Genomic DNA, 24,366 nt, shown 5'->3' with positions numbered 1-24,366 from the left:
TAGCTGTTCAAACTCATCCAATTTGTAAATGGCAGATCCTTGATTTGAAGCAGGCAGTCTGATTCCAGAATTCATGCTAACATCAATGGATTAAATATTTCATAGACATAAAAGACTTAAAATGTGATAAAATGGATCTCATAACTGATTAAGCTAAATTGAGACAATTAAACAGAACTTTTAGAAATGAGACACAAGTGAAATTTAAAACTGGACAGATTTTTGTAAAATTTAATAATCTTTACCCACTATTTCTAAGAATATCTTTGATAAACATTTTTCAAGTACTGTGTGGCAAGCAATATTTTGGAACACTATCTCACTTAAATCTAATAACCCTTATAGTAGATACTGTTATCATCATTGTTTGTACAAGGGAATAAATTCAGAGAAGTTAAATAATGTGTCCAAGTTTATGTATCTAGAAGTATAGAGTTGGTTTGACTTCTAAATGCATGTTCTCTTTACTCATTATCTCTATGAAAAGGTAAACAGCATACATGACTTCAGCCAGAAAAGTTAAATATTACCTGTGTACACAAGTAAAGTTAGGCCAATAGAAACGATTATAAGAGATCTCTGCCAGATACAGCCAAAAAGAGGAGGGGGCAATGTTAAGACCGGGTAATTTTTAAAAGGCAGAACTGGGATTTCTCTGGTGGCCCAGTGGTGAACAATTCTCCTCGCAATGCGCAGGACACGGGTTCAATCCCTGGTTGGGAAATTAAGTTCCCACATCTTGAGAAGCAACTAAGCTTACACACTGCAGCTACTGAGTCCATGTGGCACAACCAGAGAGTCCGAGTGCCACAGTGAAAGATCCACGTGATACAGCTAAGACCTGATAAATAAATATTTTTCAAATAAATCTAAAAAACTAAAATAAAAATTAGAATGGCAGTGATAAATGAATAGCATTTAACTATATATTAGTAACTAATAAGTTTCAAGCCATACAAAGTTCACCAAAACAATTTTTATTTCCAGTGTTTAATTGGGTATGCACACAGGCATGACACAGGTTTGGATCCATTAAGTCCTCATGCAGAATTATATTCTTCTCCATAAAGAAGCCAGTTCCATCCAGGTCACTATCTACACACCTATGTTACAACATTTATATCAAATCTGGTATCTGAAGAAAAGATACACATATAATATGTTCATTTAAGTTATGTATTTTACAGAAAGATTAAAAATTCAAGTCACACAAAACTCAAAAACTGTATTAAAAGTTGGAATAGAAAACTCAGAGATCCACCTGGAATGACTAGAGAATGGAAGTTCTGTATCCACCTGTGTTAAAACTGGTAAATGTGATGAAATTTGTTACCAATAAAACACATTTTTTTTTTTTTTTTTGCTCAATGTACGTTATCTAATTTTAACAATATGGCACCCTAAAAACCAAATGTATTTTTATGATGAGGCACTTTTGTTAGTGATGAAACCAAAAGAACATGTCTGCCGCATACTAACGCCAGAGATTTTCTTCTGTTATCTTGGGTGTACACACTATGCAGTGAGTTGCAACAAATACCTTGCTCCTTTGTATACAACTATCCAATATATTTTAAATATATATTTATTTATATATTTATATATATATATATGTTCTTCTGGCTGTAGTAATGCAATCGTAAAGCTATTTCACAGTGCAAAATGATGAAACCAGCCCAAATGAAGGCTGCATAATAACAATTCTGGTACAAGAAAATATTTACAGAGTTACTGGAAAGTGTAACAGTAGCTTTTATTCGCTCCAGAAAGGACCCCCAGTTTAAAGACAGGGATGGAACTGTGCTTTGTGATCTGGGGTTTCAGACAGTTGATGAGGTTGGACCCTGGCTGCAGAACTGGAGTTTTGGCTAGTGTTCTGGAAGCTTTCTCCATTTATTTGGTCAGGTGACTGTGATGGTGTGGAAAGAGGGGCCCTGTTAGTTGAAGCCAAGGTGCTGGAAGAACTGTCTGCATCGGACTGGAAAGACAGGGGCGGGTCCCTGGTTGGTATTTCTAAGGTGCCAAGACTCTCAGGCTGGGGGTCCCCCGTGTCCCCTCTGCTCAGGTCAGTCGTACTGGTGCGTAGCCGCTCCCTGGCCAGCCAGTCTGAGATGGACAGGTCCTGGGCGGAGCATTTGGGCTTCAATCGATTCACAGCTGAAAGTTCGGATTCTCTGTCCCCGCTCTGCTCCTGGGCTTTCCAGAAATTCAGAACACTCATTTCAGTAGCATCCCTGTGCCCACCCAGCGTGTGTCTGCGTTTGATGTTTTTCCTTTTGGCAGGATCGGTGATGGTTTTTTGACTTCCTACTCCAAACATGTCATCGGCCGGGGCTTTGGGCCTCAGTTTTAACCGATCGGCTATTTTTGTTTTCCAAGTGGGTTCCTGTTTGTCCGATTCGCTTCTGGCTGGTGGTGTCAGTAAATTTCCGGTGGATTTTCCTTTTTTCATAACGTCGAACACTTTGGTGATGGAAGGGGCTTCTTTCTCATTCTTGGCATCTCCTAGACTCCCACTGTCTGACTTGAACCTGGCGGATTTCTTCCTGGACAGAGTGTCACACTCGATCAGTTTATGGGAGCTGAAGAGCTGTCTCCGGCTTTCTAAACTTGGTGTTAAACTTCCTTCCGTGCAGCTGACCTCACTGCCTTCTGAGTTTCTCCGGCTGGTCCTCGCGGCCTCTTGGAGTTTTCCTCGGAAGAGCCTGTCCGAGGCCGGGGCGGCGGGGAAGACCGGAAAGTCGCTCTCGCTGTCTGTCTCCACTGGCCGGCCCTCGCTGACCAGCTCGCTCCTCTCGTCATCAGCTTCAAATCCCCGGCTCTCGGCCATGGACTGCACCTCGGGGCTCAGCCGGCTGGAGTCGAGGCCGGCCAGGTAGGGAGCAGACGGTGTGCCGGCGTGGTCGGAGGTGATGCTGCCGACACTGACCAGGAGCTCGCTGTGCTTGGGCTCGGGGCTGGGGGGTTTCTTGGTGGGAAAGCTTGCCGGGGGAGCCGGGCGTGAGTGCTGAGTAGGGTGCTGGAGTCGGACCCCGTGTCTTCCAGGTGGGAGGTCTTCTGGGCTGCGAGGGCCCTGGGGCTCTCTCTCAGGACGGCGAGGCGACAGCTCAGGGTGGGTGACCGGCTCTGCTTGGTGCTTTGGGGGGCCGGGGGCTCCAAGCTCTCCCCACGCGGGGCCCTCTGCTCAGCTCTGCCACCTCCGCTGCTGTCTTTCTTCGTGTTGTTTTCTTTGGGAGCAACGGTCCTTTGTTTCCGGCCTGGTGTCTCACTCTCTTTTTTGGACTCTTCTTTAATGTCGTGGTGACCCTGCTCTGAGTTTTCTTTCTTGAAAAACACATTGTCCAGCTCGTCTTCCGAGCTGCTGGGTTGTGCTTTTTCTTTTGGCTTTTTCCTCTTGCGACTGGCAGCCGCGAAGATGGAGGATACAAGCAGGTCCTTGCTGTACTGGTCTTTTCCGGATCCCCAAGAACCCTGGGAAGCAGAGATACAACACTTTGAACAGAACGTCATCGAGTTCACTTTCTGAAAAGGTTTCCCCCCAAATATTTCTTTTTGTGTGTGTGCGATTGCTATTGCTTGATTAAAAAAAAAAAAAAAAAACTTTTAAAAACTGAAATATAGTTGATTTACAAGGTTGTGCCAATCTCTGCTGTACAGCAAAGTGACTCAGTTATAATACATATAGATATTCTTTTCCATTATGGTACATGAAGGATATTGATATAGTGCCCTGTGCTATACAGTAGGACCTTGTTGTTTATCCATCTTATATGTAATAGTTTATTTACATCTGCTAATCACAAACTCCCAGTCCTTCCCTCCCCCACCCCAATTATTTCTTAACCACTAAAGCCAAGTACTAACAAGGTGCGGTTTTTATACCTCCTTTTAATTTGTGCCTAACATAAGTTTTTATTTTCAATTAATTAGAAATGGGACTAATTAATATTTATCAGCCAAGTCACACAGCTCACATACACCTGTCTTTCAGGGACACATTTTGTGTTTGGTGGCCCCCACCCCCCATTGTTCTTAACTTTTCTGTAACTATGGACCATCCCCGCTTCTGCTATACTCCGTGGGTCTACAGGTTCTTTCCTCTGGAACACCGGTTTCATAGTCAATATTCTGATGCTGGTTACTAAAATCTTATGACTACCTTTTTTCTAATTACAGATGTCACATGATACAGATACTGTCTCATAAGCTGATTAAGATAAGGGAACTTTGGGGTTCCCATTAGTTCAGTCAGGCTGGATCTGCAGAGAATGGCCTTAGGTAAACTAGGTTGGTAATGTCTTCACTGATCTCAAGGAACAACCAAATCAGAAAGTTCAAAAAACCTAAGGTCAATTCAAGATTTTAAATCCTTACCATAGAAACTCTGTCATGCCCTGTATTGAAAAAGTGGCAGTGCAGCCAACCAGCTTAGTCAGCTATGCCTAATAGGTTCCTGAAGACGACTGCTTAAGACCATTTAATTAACATCTTCATAATGCCTACAGGCTCAGTTAATGGGGGAGAGGGGTGTCAATAAACCCTAGCTGGTTTAACACACGCCATTTAAGATGAGCAGGCAGGCAGTATGGTGAGTCAGAAGCAAAGTATGGTTTCTCTATTGTCATAAAAATTTTAGACAAGCTAGAACTGCTATACTGAAGTCTTGAAAATTAAAGTAAAAACTTAGGCTGTTGTATTAAAAAGGACTTTCCAAAATCAAGTCAGATGTACAGAACTTTGTTCTTCTAAGTTATAAAGGACTGTCTAATTATCCAGGACTTTTCTGATGCTTATTCACATTTTAACACATTCACATTCTGCTGAAGACCTCAGGGAATGATGGCTATGACTGGGCTCTGAATTAGAAGATCTGGTGTTTCTTTAGCCTGTTCTTCCCTCACTTGCTGCATATGACACCTAGCAAGTGATTCAGTTTTCAACAACTCAATTTCATTGTTTATTTAAGTGAAAAAATTAAGAGTATCCTTAAGATTCCCAACATCAATGATTCTGTGATCACGTATATGTTAGAGCAAATGATTTTTACTTCTTTTATAACTGAAAACATTGTTATAAAAATATATCATTTGGTTATCTGCACCATAATTGATTAAGATGAAGAGATTGCTATAATCACAGGTTAAGAAATATGCTTCTAGTAAGAGGGATGGAGGAAATTTCAAAAAAGTTTTTTAAACATAAAAATCTATATCTGAAGTCTTAAATTCTGGCAAAAAGAGGTGGAAAACTGGTCCAAAGTAAGTAAGTCTAAGGAGACATGACAACATAATGCAAGGAATGATCCTGATTGCAGCCTGTATACAAGAAAAGAAAAAAACAAACACTCCTGGGATGACTGGTTGAACCTGTGTAAATGCTGTACATTAGAAATAATAATGTATTGAGTACAATAATTATACTGTAATTATACAGAAGAATGCCCTTGTTCTTGGGTGACACACATGGAAGCACTTAGGGGTAAAGTGTTGTCATATCTATAAGTAACTCAAATGACATAGAAAACAATTACATACATATATGTCAAGAGTTACCAACTGAAAAATCTAGGGCAAAAGGTTTGAATGCTAACTATTATTCCAATAACTTAAAAATTTCCAAAATAAAAAGTTAGGGTAAAAAAATGATAAAAAAGCTTTTTATAAGACAGTAATAATCACAATATAAGTGATAGTGAATGATATATCATTAAATATTTTGCAATATTTTCTGCAAGAAATTAAATTATAATTTAGTCATATGTGACCTCATTATGCTTAGAAATGATATGTAACATTCATGTTTCATTTCCAAATAGAACATTTAAAAATTTTTATTAACAATTTTACTTGCTACTATCTCAGCAGAGCAAAATTTGAAATAAAAAACTTTCTAACTACAAGAATGTCTTTGCTGCTGCTGCTAAGTCGCTTCAGTCGTGTCCGACTCTGTGCGACCCCATAGACGGCCTCCTACCAGGCTCCTCTGTCCCTGGGATTCTCTAGGCAAGAACACTGGAGTGGGTTGCCATTTCCTTCTCCAGTGCATAAAAGTGAAAAGTGAAAGTGAAGTCGCTCAGTCGTGTCCAACTCTTAGCGACCCCATGGACTGCAGCCTACCAGGCTCCTCCATCCATGGGATTTTCCAGGCAAGAGGACTGGAGTGGGGTGCCATTGCCTTCTCTGAAGAATGGCTTTAAAACCACTCAAATAGTTGTGTACTTTGGTGGTGGTGTCAACAGAACACAAATTGTATAAACAAAAATTGACTGTAAAAACAAAATTAATGACCTTGTTGAAAAGAAGGTAAGAATATTTTTATAAAAAATATATAACGATTAAGTCTATATCACTACTGAAATGTTTACAGATGAAATACAATGTTTGGCATTTGCTTCAAAATAGTCCCAAGGAGGAGGAAAGTGGGCAGGGTGCAGGTAAGACAAATGTTGACCGTATGTTAATTGAGGATGGATAATGAGGACTGAACTGAACTGAATGAGGACTCATACTAGTCTGTCTACTTTTGTGTATGTTAGAAAATTTCCACATGTAAGAACAAAGGGGGAAATGCCTATTTCTTTGTATTATACTAAACTATGCTGAGATAAACCCAACACCCCATTTCACAATCCAGTATTCCTCTATCATATTCTAAGCATTAATTTTCCCCTTTATAATACTCTGTTAGTCTGTGTCATTAGACACAGACAGGGGTGCACCACATACGAATCATAACCATCAGCCACAAAGCAATTCCCCCCTAAAATATTTCCCAACTGTAAGAAACAATTTACCTTAGATTTTGTTGAGTCACTAGTAGCTGAATCTGTGGGAAGTTAAGGAAAACATGGTCAGTATTGGTCAGATTCTTTACTGCTTCCCACAAACAATGCAAAAACTTATGGAAGAGACAGGCACAGAACAAAATGTGAAAGCAAAACTCAAAAAACAATAAAACACAGTGGATAGTCAGAGCTCACAAAGATGCAAGCTGCACCACAGAAAGCCACCGCCATGAAAGGATGCTGTGAATTGTAGGCAGAATCAGCTCAATGAGAGGGATGGCAAAGGAGCCCTGTACTAAACAAAACAGAAACACTAGTGTTTATTCAATTTTCTAAGTATTCAATCTAGCAATAAAGCAGCTCGAAGACCTTTTGAAGAATGGCACTATGTACCACATCCTGTATCTGAAACTGATACACAGTGTAGAACGTTTGAGATTGTTGGCTGCCCTCGCTACAAATTGAGATGCTCAGACTTGGTGTTGTCTACTTTGATTTTTGTCAGACTGTCAATGGTAAATTTGAGAAGCATTTACTGTATGCATAATATGCATTCGGATAACCCTGCTTCTAGGTCACTTTGGTGTCATGTTAAATCATGCTGATCTCTGTGCTTTGGACCCTGGTTTCACATCTGTGCAGTCAGGGATCCTTTTGATTAGTTACACTGCTACCAGTTTTCCAATTATCTAGTAACAAATGTTATCATGAAAATGGAAAAATGGAGAGCATCATTTTACTGTCTGGCAAAAACTCAGATTGTACAAGTACAAAGAGGGTAGGAAGGGGCTAGCAGTCTTTCAGGACAACATCAATTTTTGAAATTTTCTCTTTCAACTTCAGGGAAATGGATTTTCAGAGTTAATGAGCTGAGCCCCATGCCACACCCCTTTCAACACATGGCTCAATGCTTTATGACTTTAAGAACTGGTAGACCATACCATGCTATTTCTCCTCACGGTCTGCTTCAGAAATAACAAGAAACAGCAGAAAAACTTTTAAGAAAGTAGTCGTGATCTGTTTACAAGAATTGTAAGAGAAAATGTACACCACAGATCAACTCGGTGTGCGTTTACAGGAATCGGGGGTTTCTGCAGACAAGGCAGCTACAGTGTGGACAACAGTCGTCCTTCTTCCTACAGTTCCAGCTGTCCATCAGGGACACCACAGAATCCACTAGCGACATTACCGTGTGATAGACTCCTCCCATCTCGCCTGTTCAACATCAGTATAGATTTGCCTGTGTCAGTAAAATGCTGGAAGAAAAACCCTTTAGGACTAAAACACGAACTGGAGACAAAGGGAGAACATGGTGTAAAACATGCTAGGTTAGTTGCAACAGTTTGGCAGGAGAAAACTTTCATCGAAAGAGCCTGCAAGAGCTCGTATTTCACCAAATATTAGGGTGGCGATAGAAAACAGAAGAAAATGTCAAAGAGGTTGACTTTTACGGTGACCTCTGTAGTGACAAGATAATATATACTGCATTTATGGAAATGTTGCCCGTGAGCATTTTACAGTTAACTTGCTGCTTTTTCAACAGAACATCCAGCTCGAGAGTAAGAATTACTCGTAACAGTCTAGACCACACTTTCTGCCATCACAGCAACCACATACTCAGTAGCGGGTATCTGTTTTACCTTGTGATGACTATTACATGGAAACTGTGAATTAAAAAAAAAAAAAAGAACAAAACAGTGGTTTGCATGCTCATTTTCCCTCATAGTTCCTTTCTGACAAGCATTACAACTCCATGCACTGCCAATGGCATTACAGTCACTGGAAGATAATCACGATCAATCAGAAAGGGAAGATTACATTCTTTTATTAGTAGAAAGGGAAAAAAGAGAAGAAGAAAAGGAAAAAAAAAATCAGAGTGAATTGTTACTTATGATTGACTTGCTCTTTCATGTTATAAAAATTTAGCTTTTAACCTAAAGATCAATACTGCCCAGGCAAGAGTTACCTGATACATCTCCAGGGGAGACGCCTGTCCTTCCAATGTTGGTGAGTAAATGATCTATGTTTGGCACTGGCTGGGAGTCTACTGTGTTTTCCTCCTGCACTGTTGTCTATGGTTAATAAACAAAGATCTCTTCATCATCTCTTCAAAGATACTTTCTTTAAAATTCAAACAACATTTAGTAAAAGACACATTACTGAGTGGAGGACATATACTTAATTTTTTTACACTGTTTGCATATAATTAATTACCAAACAAGCATCATACTTGGACTTTCATTTGATCAGAAACTGAGGTGCTATATAGACCTGCTTCCGAGATGCAAAGCAGACAATAGCATACAAAGCAGGAAGGTGACACTGTTGTAGGGTCAGCATCTCACGTGTCCCCAGAACATAGTATAAACGCTGACAGCCAATACTTACAAGAGGTTCTTCAGCACCTTCTTCTGTGAAAAACCAGTCATGCTAAAATTTAAAATAAAGACGGTGAAAAAGAGAAATTAAACAACCCCCTAAAGAGATCTATATTTTGGAGGATAGCACAGAAAAAAAAGTAATTTTTCTTAGGCGAAAAAAAAAAAAATTATAACCATATGCTACCCTGCCAACTATCAGCTGCTCATGAAAAAGAATGTTCTTGACGAGCCGAAGCCGGAACTTACGTGCTGGATGAGTGTCTCTACGATCTTGTACTGATCTGGCATGTGAGTGACCATGTGTGTCATGTTATCTTCGGAGGTTCTCACAAGAGTTGGACCAAACACTATGGCTAGGTTTCTTGGTTCCATCTGCAACAAAGGATATCAGAAAACATCATAGCATTTCTTAAGAAAGTAGGCTTAAATTCCCATTGCATGTTTGGCATTTTATTTCTGAAAGGTTCTTTTGTTGAAAAAGAAGGCAAAACAATGGTTGACTGACGTGTGTAAAATAGTAATAATACTTCCTGGTTGGGATTTCCATAAACCAATCTATATGTAAATTTTTTCTTGCTTTAATGACAGTATACAACACAACTGACATTTTTTCCAAGAAGTGTTTGAGTGAAAGCAATTTATCTAGTTCACAACTAGTATTATAGGGAATTCCCTAGTGGTCCGGTGGTTAAGGCTCCACGATTCCACTGCAGGGGGCACGGGTTCGATTCCTGGTCAGAGAACTGCACAGCACAGCTAAAAAGAAGTATTACCAAAGTTGGATTAACTGATAAAACTATTAAAATCAAAGCTAATAAAATTTGTAAAAGAATAGGGAAAACCTCTCCCCTCAAAAACTAAAAATTGGAAATAAATATATAAAATTTTCCAAATTTGCCCAAGTGGTACATTAAGATCATGAATATGTAAAAATCTAATGTCTAAAAATATTCTTTTGATAAAACCTTTACTTCATCCAAGACTTCCAAAGCCTTTTGCTCACCCTTGTACCAATATGAATATCTCAGTATTACATACCTAGATGTTTGTATGTTTATTTCCATATTTTGTATTCCTGTTTAACTACCCAGTTATCAAAGGTACAAATCTTTTTTGTTATATCTTATAGTGTTTGGTATAATCTTTTGACCTCAAGATTTGATTAAAACATTAAATAACCAATACCAAAAACATACCAGAGAGTAAAACACCATTGTAGAATTAAAAAAAATCAAACTGATCTAGGGACCCATACCAAAAATTCAGTTCCATCCATCACTATACAGTTGATCCCCTTTTACCCTGTCACCCCTCACCCTCCTTCCCTGCATCCCCAACCCTCCTCCCCTCTGGTAACCACTGCTCTGTTCTCTGTATCAGTGAATTTTTTTGTTTGGTTTTGTTTGTTCATTTATTTGGTGTGTGGGTTTTTTTTATTCAGTATGATACTCATAAAAAGACATTTCTTTAAATCAATCAGGAAAAACTACACATGAATAGAATATTAAGATAATATTAAAGAATACTAAATCTTGGTGTGTTTGATAAAGGTAATACGGTGGTATTAAAACAAAACAAAGAAAAGGTCTTATCTGTTTAAACCAAAACAAAGGAAATGTCTGTTGTTTGTCACTGTATACCACTTGATACATTTTTACTGTTGTTTTATGCAAGCATTGCACATTCAAAATATTAAGATACAGTTGAAAAATAAAAAGTGAACTTTCTTTTTCATTTTTCTTGCTGGATAAACATAAAAGAGAATGTCTTTAAAAAGTAGTAATTGATATTTTGGGGATCTTTTGCTTTTAAGAGTGATCTTTAGAGGGACTTGATCAGCAATGTGATGTACTTTAGAGCTTTTGTTTAATTATAACCTATTTTTGATTATTTGGCCTGAAGCAGGGGAGCATGTCTTTTCAACTGAAGCCACTGAAAGCATATCTCTTCAATAAAGAGTTTACATACCTTATTTTTTTCTGAATTTTCTGCTACTGTCTTCAGATGAGCCGAAAGAAACTTGAGTGTTTCATAATGATGTTCGGGCAAATCATGAATCTGAAACATATTATTTGCATGATGGATTTAAATGCTAAACTTTTGTTGTACCTCCAAAAATACAAAATAATACCTACTAGTCTTTTTAATGTTTTCAGACGATCTAGAGGATCTTCCTTACGATTGGCTTCAATAAAGTCGGCGTATTTATCTGACAACAGTAAGAACAAAAAAAACAAATTCATCTTAAATTGTTCAAGTGTAATCAAGTTTCCCTTTAAGATTCAATTTCAAACTATGATTAAAAAGAAAAACAAAATAGTGAAGACCACAAATAGCCTTTGAAATGTTGTCTTTGAAACTGCTATAGTTTTTAATATCTCCTAAGCCAACACAAGGAGAAGGCAATGGCAACCCACTCCAGTACTCTTGCCTGGAAAATCCCATGGATGGAGGAGCCTGGTAGGCTGCAGTCCACGGGGTCGCTAGGAGTCAGACACGACTGAGAGACTTCACTTTCCCTTTTCACTTTCATGCACTGGAGAAGGAAATGGCAACCCACTCCAGTATTCTTGCCTGGAAAATCCCAGGGACGGGGGAGCCAGGTGGGCTGCCGTATATGGGGTCGCACAGAGTCGGACACGACTGAAGCGACTTAGCAGCAGCATCGGCAAGCCGACCCAAGAGACCCAAGAGACATAGTTTTGATCCCTAGTTTGGGGAAATCCCCTGGAGAAGGAAATGGCAACCCACTTCAGTATTCTTGACCGGAAAATCCCTTGGACAGAGAAGCCTGGCGGGCTATAGTCCATGAGGTTGCAGAGTCAGACACAACTGAGTGACTGAGCACACACGCACACACAAGCCTTATCAAATAAAGGAAATTCCCTAAAATGTGAGTTTGCTGAGGGTACATCCGTCTGTCCACTTTTTCTCTCTTCACTGCAACACCTGCCACAGGGTCTTATCTCAGTCAAATAGTAGGCTTGGCTGAAAAAATGTTTTTCTACTAATTGTATCTTAAAATGTCTGAAGGCTTTTCACTGAGAACAGTAATAAAGGTATTTTCAACTTGGCTGTAAACATGAATGAACAGAATAATATATATTTTTACTGAACTGTAACAATTTTTTAATAAACTCTACTTTTCACTGAAATGTATCAGGAGGGAAAAACAATCCAGATCACAAAAATAACACAAGATTATGCTTTGTATACTAATAAGAACTAAACAAAACCTCCTGTTCCCTTTGATAAAACTATTTTCTCCCAGTTTAATTGAATATGCTGTGGGTTCCCAACTATGTATGGTTCAACTGTTTCATCTGGTGTCTTTGGTGGAGGTAAACTCACCATTCGTGAAGAGAGGTTCTGGGAGTTTTCTGAAGAAGGATTTTAATAAACTGCTGATCACATTCAAATCTCGCCATTTCTGGTTATGCAAGATAAAAATACAGTACTTTTGTAGTCAATACCACCAAAGGGGAGAAAAAAAAAACAAAACCAACAACACAGACCAGTAATTCAAACAGAAATACCCAAATTAAAAAAAAAAAAAAAAAAACACAAACTTACATCATCTTGTATATCAATATCAGCCATTCCCTTGTTGAGCTCCTCCTGCATACTGGAGATGGCTGCATTGTTTCCAGGGACTCTGTAAATACCTGTATATTCGAGACCTCTTTCTTCAACTAATTTACAACATATGTCAACTATTAATGGAATATACTGCAAAACAAGAAATAAACATTTATTTAACACCATATGAATGTTTATCTTCAGTTAATAGATGTATATCATAGCTAAAAGACCCTTTCCATCAAAAAGGAAACAGTATATGAATTGCTGTTATTTGATACAGAGAAAATGAATATAGACATTGCAGAATTGCAAAGAGATAAAACCAACAGGAGATATTTGAGTCAGTGGGGAAAGAATGAGTAAGTCAAGACAGAAAGGAGAATCCATAGTAATAAAAGTCTAAGGAGGAAATAAGAGCAAATAAGAGAATGTGGAAACAGTTCAGTTGAATAAAAGAAGGGTAGAGGGGAAGAAGGAGGTTAGAATAACATTCATCCACTCGTGATATGAATCTTAACATGTGCATTGTACACACACACACACACACACACACACTTACATCTATAACACTTTCTCAATCAAGTCCTTGTTCCCATGCTTCTTTAAACACACATGACTTGAAAATGAATTCTTATCAAGCATTTTGAATACATTCCTACTGGTTGAATAATTATTCCATTTCAGAGTCAATACATGAGCAAAAAACGTTACAAAAATTACTCAACACACTCATACAGGTCAAAAACACTTAAGAGAAACTAAGGTCTGTTAAGACAAGGAAAATATTCAACAGACGGACAGACACGCCCTGTGACCTGCAGGGCTGTGTACTCAGGTCCTAATACGACTATGGCTGAATTAATGACTTGAGGAAGGCTGGTTGGCCGGTGTCTCCTACCCGGTTTGTATGAGCTGGTGGGCAGTCGTCCAGTCTGACCCCGAATGTTCCCGTAGCAGTAGGCTTTTTCTCAAATGTCTTTCTCATAATACTTGGAATGCCTTTTCTCCACGTGCCTTTGTCTTTTGGAGGACTGGTATCATCTTTTGATTGTTTTTCAAAAGAAAATGACATAAGAAGAGAAAATGGCAACGAGAGTATCTAAATCATGACTTTAAAGATTCTTAATCAAGATTTATATAAGTCAGAGTCCTGTTCTATAAAGAATACAAACTTTATTTATCAAACATATTCTATTCTATTTTCTTCCAAATATAACACTCCTTTCAACCTTCCAGATAATCTATTAATAGTTGGAATCATGTATGCTTCTTCACCTTTTGACTATCTGCACCATGATTTTCTTTAAAACAGTCAAGAAAACAATCAATGTGACATCTTTATAGTGAGACTTTAGCAAAAGGAAATATATTGGTTCTATTTCAAAATGATAGTGCCTGGATCTTCATTATTAATCAAACTGGTAGTTTTTGATGTGTTATATATGTGTTGGATTTTCCCTCTCTTGGTCTTTATTGTATTAACAAGAACTGATGTCTTAGACTCCCATCTTAAGAAAGGCCCCACTAGCCTAGACCAGGGACCAGTGATCTCTGGGTTAGTTCACCCTGAGCTGAGGTCCACAGAAAAATATGAAAATGTCTTTGCAATCCCAATTTTGTTTCATTAAAAAATATTTTAAACTGATACTTCAACTATATTTAGTTGATTTACTACAATCCCTGTTTTATTTTACTTTCTATTTATTTATTTTTTTGGCTGCAGCATGGGGCATGTGGGATCTTAGTTCCCCAACCAGGGATCAAACCCACACCCCCTACAGTGGAAGCTCAGAGTCCTAACCACTGGACTGCTAAAGAAGTCCCTATGGTCCCAATTTTAAATCCTACATGTATCTAGGAACACTGGTGTCGGTACCTTTACTAAGAAGCTTCCTTTCTGACTCCTCCTTGGGAGAGTGTGGACTCTGAGTCCGAGGCTCTGCTTTAGCACCAAGTAGGGTCTGCCGGATGCTGAGACTCTGGCGAGGGGTCTTCGGCAATGGCTCTGCTTTGCTGCTGAAAGAAAGGGACATTTGTGAACAAACAAGCATTTTTACATCCTGATGACCTAGGAAGCACGGTGGGATTCTCACCTCATTAGACTGTTGTATTCTTTTATTCTTCGACTAATTAGGTCCCTGTTAGTGACTCCAGTGTCCTACAGAATAAACAGAAGGTAAAATGAGAAAGTCAATTCTAAATTTAAATAGGGATCCTACTTTTTTTTGGTGGCAGGGGTATGGGTCGGGGGCTCCATACTACTTTGCTCATTCAATACCAACACTATGGAGTGGTTTTAAAACCTCTATTCAAATCACGACCCAACATCACTAAGTGACAAATGCTCCAAGTGCCTCTCCCATTTCCAAGAGCTTTCCGTTTATTTCCTGTATCCCCGCAATACCTAGACAACCAGCAAGTTGCCAGTGTTCACATTTACTGAACTCATCTGTCATTTTTAATAAATGACTGGGAAACAGAGAGCCAGTTTTTTCTCGCTAACCCCAGAAAGATTGTTAGAACAGAAAAGCTCAAAACTGTTTTGTGGTTTTTTTTTTAACCTCAACAATATGCTGTCTGGAAAACTCAGAGTTGACCATAGCATAACGATTTTTTTTCCCTACTGATTCCAGCTCTATATTGACATGTGTCCTCAAATATATTTTTTACTTGTCTCATTTCGATCATAGTGAACATTATAATTTACAAAGAACGCAGGCTTTGTAAATTCTCGGATTCAAATCTATTCTTCTCATCTACCAATTGAAAAAGGATACGGTTAAGACCTAGAATAAGATTGCCTGGGTGTAAGTCCTAGTCCTGACACTTCCAAGCTATGTGACTCTGGGGACACTACTTAACCTCTCTTTGTCAAATAGTTCCCATGTTTGAAACATGGTAATGATTGATAATAGTGGGATATATTCGTATGATTACTATGATTAACCAATGTAAAAATGCTTAAAAGACTGCCTGCCATATGGTATATGCTCAGCGAATTATTACTTTCTGAGCTATAAAACTGGGTGAAAATATCTGTGCCTGAAAAATCAGATGATAGTGATGATGGCTGACATGAAGTGCATGTTCACAACCTACCAGGCACTGGGCTGCATTCTTCGTAAGGGTTACCTCCATCAACCCTTAAAACAGCCCTACGTCTCAAAGATGAAGTCATCTACTGCCCAGTATGACACCTAGCACAGAGCAGGTGCTGATTCAAACAGGAACTCCTGTGAATTGCTACTTAGAGCTGAAATCTAAATCCAAGTTCTGATTTTCCTTCCTTACTGTGACAAAACTCACGGATGTTTTTTTATAGTGGTGGTTGTAGAGAAAGGGTTGTATTGACACAGATCCGGGATTCATTGTTAGCGACAAACAAGAAAGAGTATACACTATCAGAGGGAAAAAACATAGGCATTTTTCTTATGAACTAAGTTTTCACGATTTAAATTGGATATAATGGAAATGACTACATTTGGGAACATAATTCGCGTAATTTTATGCTTGATGTAGGTGTTCCTGAATACTGTAAGAGGAAAGAACCTTGTGTTTTTCTTTTTTTGTCATAACAACAGGTCACACAAAAGGAGAACAATATCTATGCAAAACTGTGTTGATAGGAAAAAGGCACCCTTGAGTAAAATCTAGACTTAATCATTGCTGAATCTGCTCTGTAGAGTTTATAGTTATGTACATGTGAAAACAGTATCTTCACTACTGGAATTTCTGCTGTAAAAATATCTTGATGGCTGTGAGTCAGAAACTCCTTATTAAAAAGAAAAATTGGCTTATCACATGATTTCTGATAATGCAAGTTTTCTTAGAATCCAATTATTGTATTACTATAGGCTATATTATACTCTTGCCTGCACCATTTCATTAAAAAAAAAAAAAACCACACTATCATATCTCTTTGAATTTACACAGTGATTTGAGAAGCATTTTCAGTGTAACTTAAGCCCCACAACAATCCTGGTCTTAAGATACAGAAATGGAGTATTTAGTCATTAAGGTAATGACTAGGACTAGGAACCTAGATCTCTCATCAGTTCACTGTTTGACAAAGTCTGCAGAATATCTGAATTATCTATTTCTCTAGCTCAGTAATGATGATTTTCCAGTAAGTGAAAATAATATAAAATATTAATATGTACACTGAATTCTTCTTGTTGTTGTTGTTTTTTTTTTTTGTGGGGGATGGGGGTAGGGAATGCAGCTTGAGGGTCCTGACCTCAGTTCCCTGACTAGGGATCAAACCCATGCCCACGGCAATGGAAGCACAGAGTTCTAACCACTGGACCACCAGGGAATTCCCTGAGTTTTCCTTCTGGTCACCTATTTTTAAGTGAAAATAGCATACTATAATTTTTTTTAAAGTGATGTATCAGATTCTTTCAGTCTTCTTTTAAAAAACCATCGTGAAGGTTGTTGGTTTTATCCATGTCATTTTGGACAATCACCTCCTCGTTTAAATTGCTGCTCTCCTGGATGGTTTTGATCCAGGCTAACATGTCATCCCTGTCTTCAGCCTGAAACAGGCACTCGCAGTCAGACGTGGTGAGTCGAAAGACATTCTTCCTCTTGGTCTCGCTGTAAGAGATGTCTATTAAGCAGGCGTTAACACTGATGGGCTGCTCCTCCTCAGACGGAGTCGTCTGTTCTCGTTTATCTTTGTACAGATACAGCGAATGGCCCCGAAGTACAACATACATCTGCTTCCATGGCCGAATACTTCCCCCAACGCGCTGCAGAACATGAGACAAATCAGACAGATCAGCACTCGGCTAAATCTTAGTGCAGAACAGACATGCCGAGCAGCGCTGTTAACATACGGAAATGTTAACCCAAGGTGGCAGGTGCCTGCTTCACGTCAACGTGTATTTGTTAGGGGAGGAAAGACAAAATTTGTGCAGTGTAAACCAAGTTGGGCACTGCATTCCTATCACAATCAAGGGTAGTGAAACCTCAACTTTAATTGGGTCCAGAAAATAAAATAAACAAAGTTAATTAGGATAAAGCGAGTGTAGCAAAATATATAAAAAATGATAAGGAAATAGAAAATAAGGAAAAAGACCAGTCAGAAAAATCTTTTGAGTGAAAGCAAGGCTTAGATCATGCAAATGACAAACACTGCATAAGGTGACTCCAAAATGATATGTACAAGTGATGAATTTAGTTAACAAAATTGATCGATTTTATATGGTCAAGTAACAACATCCAAGGTGGGTTTTCTAAAGAAAAGAAAAGAAAACTTTGATATTCTTTTGACGGTATTATAGTTTTCTTATAAATTAACTGCTCAAATATTGTAGGAAATTTTCCGGTAAAGTTTTTATTATATTATTATTTGCTTCATGAAGCATATATTGATACTGTGATATTCATTTAAATACCTCTTGTGTTTATCAAATAAATGGAACGATAAAGCTATTTTAAAGGAAACTTAACAGAGTAAACTGAAAGACGCTGAATAAAAGTTTTTAAATATTAATATGGAGAATTGCCACTCCCTAAAGGACTACCTGTGATAATCCATGGGTAATAAATTTTTTAATAAGAGAAGCAGAGTTCCTTCTTAAATACATTGATGTCACTTTAATGTTGCCAAAAGATAACATAGTCTATATGTAATTGATATAAAGAATGAAAAAGGCATTAAATTTTAAAAGATATTAAATTAAATCACTGATCAGTATTTTTTAAATAATTTTTCCTGTATGTCAACAAAGATACTTATAAATGTTTTCGACTCTTCTTATTATGTATATGTTGCCATTTTCCATATACAGACTGATTGCTTTGTTTTTCAGGGCCTGCATTTCACAAGCTCACGGTAGCTGAGAAAACGTACTACCTTGCCCTTATCAGTGACGAGTGGCCTGAAATGAAGCCACCCTTCCTTGGCAGCATCGCTGAAAACCTCTGAGGAAGAGTCTTTCCTGGATCCGGAATCTTCTGATGACTTTTGACTGTCTAAGATCTATAGAAAAGGTCACAGAAAACACAGCAAAATATCAGCCTTTTCCTTTGGAAATACTTGTATGTTGAAATTACTTTGCTGAAAGTCTTCTACTAAATCTTCCAAATGAAAGGCTACTTTTGAAAACCCCTAAATTTATCAATTACATAAGAAAAAAATTTTTTATTTGTTTTTTAAGATGAGCATCATTTTTTAAAGTCACCTGAAGAAATTTTTTTTAACCATTAAAAAACAACAGAAAGAGTACAATTTTCCTGTTCTTAAGAGCTCACAGTTTTAGTGAGGAAAGACAAAGAAGAATAAAAAATAAAAAAACAAAAGAATGATCAGATTGTGATTAGTGCCATTTGGAGAATGAAACAGTGAGATGCGATAAAAGGAACAACCAAGGAGTGGCTATAAATTGGTGCTGCTGAAGCAAGTCTTCTCTGCAGAAAGAACACGTAAGATGAAATTTGGAGAAAACATTTTTAAAAGGGGTAACCATGAAAGGTCAGGGGAAAGAGAAAATTTAGGGAGAATGCATAGCTAATGAATATACATTCATCGTTATCATCTTTTCTTTTTCTGTTTTATTTTTTTGGCCGTGCCAGGCAGTGTGCGGGATCTTAGTTCCCCAACTGAGGATGGAATCCAAGTCCCTGTGTTGGCAGGCAATCTTAACTACCGCACTGTCAGGGAAGTCCTTCACTGTTATCATTTTAAATGTTCACTCTTCCATGGGAGTAAGAGAAACTGCTAATTATGGATTGTTCAGGGTCCTCCAAGCTGTGGCAGGAAGTGCTGTGGGGGGAGACCATGACGTGACGCATCAGGGGAGTTATACCATCTGATCACACAGCTGGAAGGTCGCACTGCTTGCTACCTGGAGTGTGGATTTGAAAGAACAACTATGAAAGGGCAACCTATGGGAATCCAGGCGAGGGATGACACGAGCTGGGACTACAGGAGCAAAAATGAAGACGGAGAGGAATGGAAAGGTTCAGGGTACGTCCTGGAGGTGGAGTGGACTGGCACGTGAAATGGAAAAGAAAAAGCAGGCTAATTACTGTATTTGACACGTGAACAACTAGGTGACCTGAAGCAGATTTTGAGAGATGGGAAAGCTGGGGGATACATGTCTGGGGGAGTCATCTAAGTCTACTTGGGTGTGTAAACCTTGAGCTGCTCATTACACATCCCATTGCAGATGGTGCAGGGCAGGAGCCCACGTGAGCCGAAGTTTGGGGAAGAGGTCAAGCCTAGCGATATATACTTGGGGAGATGTCTGGGGCAGGTCGTTGAGAAAATGAGGGTAGATGGAGAGGCCAGAGGAGTCAGAACCAGCTCTAGACCTTCCAACATTTTATATACTAGACAAGAGGCAGAAATGGAGACCAGCAGAAGAAAGTGTTTCAGGAGGTGAGAAATCACACTGGATACTCCTGAAAAGTCAAATGTGTTAAAAACCCAAGCAACTAGGGACTTCCTGGTGGTTCAGTGGTCAAGAATCTGCCTTCCAATGCAGGGAATGTGGGTATGATCCCTGGTCCGGAAACTAAGATCCCACATGCTGCGGGGCAACTGAGCTTGTGTGCTCTAGACCCCACGCTCTACAACAAAGACCCCAGGTGCTGTGAGAAGACCCAACGCAGCAAAAAAAAAAAAAAAAAGAACCCACACAAAAAGCCCTAACAACTAGTCTTTTATTGGTAACCTCGGCCTGAACAGTGCCATCCTGATATGTGTGGGTTGAGAAAGACATGACATGGGGGAGTGGAAACCACGGACAATTTTTTCCCAAGGAATTTTGCTGTGGAAGAGTAAAATAGGAGCAGTAAATAGGGGAGAGGGGTTGCGGATTCCAGGAAGGTTTTTCTTTTAAATACAGGAAATAGTAGAACATGCCTTTACATGCTGGTGACTGAACCACTGGAAAGAGAGATTCTGCAGAAGAGAGAAGGGTCCTGAGAAAGGGAAAAGTGATGGGATCCAAAGAAGAAATGTGGGTGTTTGTGTTTAATAGGATAATGTTCCAAGTAAAAAGATATTTATTGGCACTTCCCTGGTGGTCCAGTGGTTAAGAATCTGCCATGCAATGCAGGGGACGTGAGTCCAACCCCTGGTTGGGAACTAAGATCCCACATGCCATAGGGCAACTAAGCCCATGTGCCACAACCTCATAGTCTGTGAGCTACAATGAAAGACTCCACACGATGCAGTGATGATCCTGAGTGCTACAACTGAGACCCGAAGCAGCCAGATAAATAACAATAAATTAAAAAAATAGGAATAGGTATTTATTAAGATAAGGGTAAGGAAGGCAGAAAGTGTGAGTATAAGTGAAGACCCTAATGTTTTTGAAGAAGGCAAAATAACAAAATTCCTGTCTAACAACTTTTAGGCAAAGGTATGAGGGGAGGGTAGATAAGAGTAGATGGGGTGGATTGCACTGAGGGGGTGGTGGCTGAGTGAAGTAATGTTGAGGACAGAAAAATAAACATCCTGCTGGACAGTCAGAGTTCTGTCCATAAACTTTTATCAATAAAATAAGAAAATCAGCACAATGCATGTGAAGTATTATATAGTTGATGAATACGTTTATAAATCACAACTTAGAAGGCAATTTTCCAAATGCACTTGAAGCTTACAGAATAAAGGGTTATGACACTTAAATATAAGATACCCAATGATAAACAATTCTCTATGAAGAGCTAAAGTAAATTAAAGTTAATAGAAACATTTATCATTTGCTTGTATTTTAAAAATATTGACTACCTACCTTGATTCCCTTCAGGCTAGATACATGTTTAAAAGACCTGTTGGAAAAGAAATCTATCAATATTTGTAATAAGTTCATAAAAATAACTTAAAGATGTAAAAGTAATTTGACTATTACAACTGCTCTTTCATTAATAAGATGACCTTTCATTTTTACCATGTTAAGTGTTCAGGGTTCAATGCAAGTAAGGAAAAAGAGCCAATTTTCTAAATACTTAAACTTTCGATTCAGTGACAGAGCTTTCTTAAACTGTAAGTTAAAACCATCTCTGTATAAAAGGTGAGATTTTTGTTTTCTTGGGTTTTTTAGATCAAAGAAAAAGCTACTCAAACTAAGCATTGGGTTTTATGTTATTAGTTGCCCATAGCTATAATGCTCTACTAAGGATTTCCACACTGTCAATAGTGAGCAGTCCATGGCTACCATCAGTGGCCAGAGAGACCAGCACGTGCACACTCATCCAGCTTGTGGACATGGTGGCAGCAAGCGCATTATCAGGGCTGGTCACGGCCACCACTCTTCCCTCCGACCCTATTCTGGATGTTTCAGTACAGAGAACAACTCTGAAAGCCACTAAAAAAGCTTAGAGCTTCGGAGGACAGGCTCACACTGATTATTCAAAACAGGTTAAGTTCACGGGACAAAGCTGTTTTGTGTGGTAATTCAAAATTCATTTAAGGAGCACAGGATTTTAATGTGTGACTGAAGATGGCATGGTCCTTTCCTCTCAGTCCCACCATCTTTGCAGGAAGCAGAGTGTAGCTGGGATAAGGTAAAGCTGACTGTGAAACGAGGCTGTTACCGATATCTTTGTGTAAGGGAGAGTAAAGGCGAAGATGGCTTATACATCCCATTCTGCATCGTAAGAATAATCCCTGCCAGTCACTGACACTGCCCTGGCCACACCTCACACACTCCCTAAGGCAGCTAGTCTAGGAAGAGCAAATTGGACAGCAACTGGCAATAAATTTAGAGTAAAAAATATACACACCCTTTGATATAACAATCCCTTTTCTAACTGTACTCACACACATATATGCTAAATGAACTATGTATAAATATAGTCTACGAAGGATTATTTGCTGTGGCATAAGATTTGACCATCGAAATGTCTACTAATAGAATACAGAATACCAATTAAATATATTACAGTGTAACTCCTCAGTGGAAAATTAAACAATTATGAAAAAGAATGAGCCAGGAATACACACACTGAAAGCTCTCCAAGATCTGTGTGTAGAGCACGTATCATTTGTTTATAAAAATAATTAGAATACACACATGAATGTATATAAGCATATGCAAATGTGTAAGATTTTACCCAAGGAATAGCTCTGGAATTACATAAAAGATGGCATAGCTCTGTCTGAGAATAGGTCTGTGTGACTAGAGGTCTAAAGCAGGAATAATTTTATGTGTATTTTTGTATCATAAAATACAATTGTATTACTGATTTTTAAACACTTTTAAAAAAAATTCAATTGAATGTATTATCACGTAACATCTTTTATTTTTTATTTGCATTTCTAATGTTGAAGTTAGAAAATACATCAGTAAATTCAGTATTTATATGTCAAGGGCATACTGAGCACCCACTAATAGGCATTTAAAACAACACGCTTGAGACTTACAGTTTTGCATCTTCTCTGTAATCATCCAGGCCCTCATCATATGATTTGGATCGCTCTGTCTTTGAGCTGGGCTGGGCATCCAGGCTGGGAGGTCCAACAGATTCTGCAAGTAAAACCCAACATTCAGATATGTGCAAGGACTTTCCAGATTCTTTTTTCACAGCGAGAAGATCACCACAGTACCCTAAGTGGAAAACTGAGAACGTGAGACAATTCACATAACTACTCAATGAAACATACCCTGGTCATGGGAGAGCTGACGTCGGATTAATGGAGCTGAAGTTGTGAGGCTGGGAGGGACCGTTGCTATGGAGGGTACCTGGGAGGTGGAGGCAGAGATGACCGCAGAGGCGGGGATGTGAGAAATGTCGTGATCGATGCTAGGGCTGGTAGGTTCATCTATAAGATAAAATGAAAATAAATATTGGGATGTTAAATGGCATCATCATTAATGATAACAATGACAGAACTAATCATTGGTGCCCAGTGTTAAAAGAACCAGAGATCTGAACACAACCACAGCAATAACAGTGAATGAAAGAGTCATCTGGTAGAAGTCTACTCACACAGTTTCTACTTTAGTAATTCCAAAGAATTCCAAGAATATGATCTAAGAAATCAAATGAGTTGCTTTTACCCAAAATTAAATTGTTTGCTTCTACCAAACGATTAAGAGAATTCCCTGATGTCTCAGATGGTAAAGAATCTGCCTGCAATGCAGGAGGCCTGGGTTCTATCTCTGGGTCAGGAAGAGCCCCTGGAGAAAGAAATGGCAACCCACTCCACTATTCTTGCCTGGAAAATTCCATGGACTGAGGCTACAGTCCATGGAGTCGCAAAGAGTCGGACACGACTAACACTTTTCACCAAACAATTAATACTTTCACCAAACTGATCAAGATACCAAAGATCACAGGTATTCAAAACCTAAACTATAAAAGCAGCATGTTTGTGTGTATGAGAGGCATGTGTGTATGAAAGATGACCCAGCTTGCCAGCTGACGAATGCTGGAAACACTAATTTCAAGGAATCTAACATTTACCTTAAAATAATTTAATATATATTAGGCACCAATTTCACAAATTTAGGATGATTAATTTTAGCACAAAGAATAAGCCAGCTGTTAGGAATGGGGAAGACTGAGCTGTGGGTCAAAGGATTTAGATCCTGTTTTGCTGGACTTTGTGAAAGCTACTTAATTCCTCTGGATATTAAATTCATTCCCTATAAAGAAATTGGG

General features: G+C 38.7%; 1 protein-coding gene across 1 annotated transcript in view; it reads right to left on the bottom strand.

Annotated features, from left to right (window-relative positions):
• Window positions 1–961: 961 nt before the first annotated feature.
• The window catches only part of ARHGAP21 (Rho GTPase activating protein 21), a 136,405-nt gene continuing 113,000 nt past the window's right edge, over window positions 962–24,366 (bottom strand). Inside the window, 18 exon segments of the mRNA XM_070381951.1 lie at window positions 962–2,997; window positions 3,000–3,471; window positions 6,794–6,825; window positions 8,751–8,856; window positions 9,173–9,214; window positions 9,412–9,537; window positions 11,134–11,223; window positions 11,301–11,374; window positions 12,517–12,595; window positions 12,739–12,894; window positions 13,646–13,788; window positions 14,624–14,760; window positions 14,841–14,905; window positions 17,214–17,498; window positions 18,608–18,733; window positions 21,495–21,531; window positions 23,126–23,228; window positions 23,366–23,524. Coding sequence (XP_070238052.1) covers window positions 1,781–2,997; window positions 3,000–3,471; window positions 6,794–6,825; window positions 8,751–8,856; window positions 9,173–9,214; window positions 9,412–9,537; window positions 11,134–11,223; window positions 11,301–11,374; window positions 12,517–12,595; window positions 12,739–12,894; window positions 13,646–13,788; window positions 14,624–14,760; window positions 14,841–14,905; window positions 17,214–17,498; window positions 18,608–18,733; window positions 21,495–21,531; window positions 23,126–23,228; window positions 23,366–23,524 — 3,449 coding nt within the window. The 3' untranslated portion in view covers window positions 962–1,780.

The sequence above is a fragment of the Bos mutus genome, chromosome 13 (genome assembly GCF_027580195.1).
Source record: "Bos mutus isolate GX-2022 chromosome 13, NWIPB_WYAK_1.1, whole genome shotgun sequence".
NCBI classification, from domain to species: Eukaryota; Metazoa; Chordata; class Mammalia; order Artiodactyla; family Bovidae; genus Bos; species Bos mutus.
Note: the sequence above shows the minus strand (reverse complement) of the source record. Positions and strands in the feature narration are given on the sequence as shown.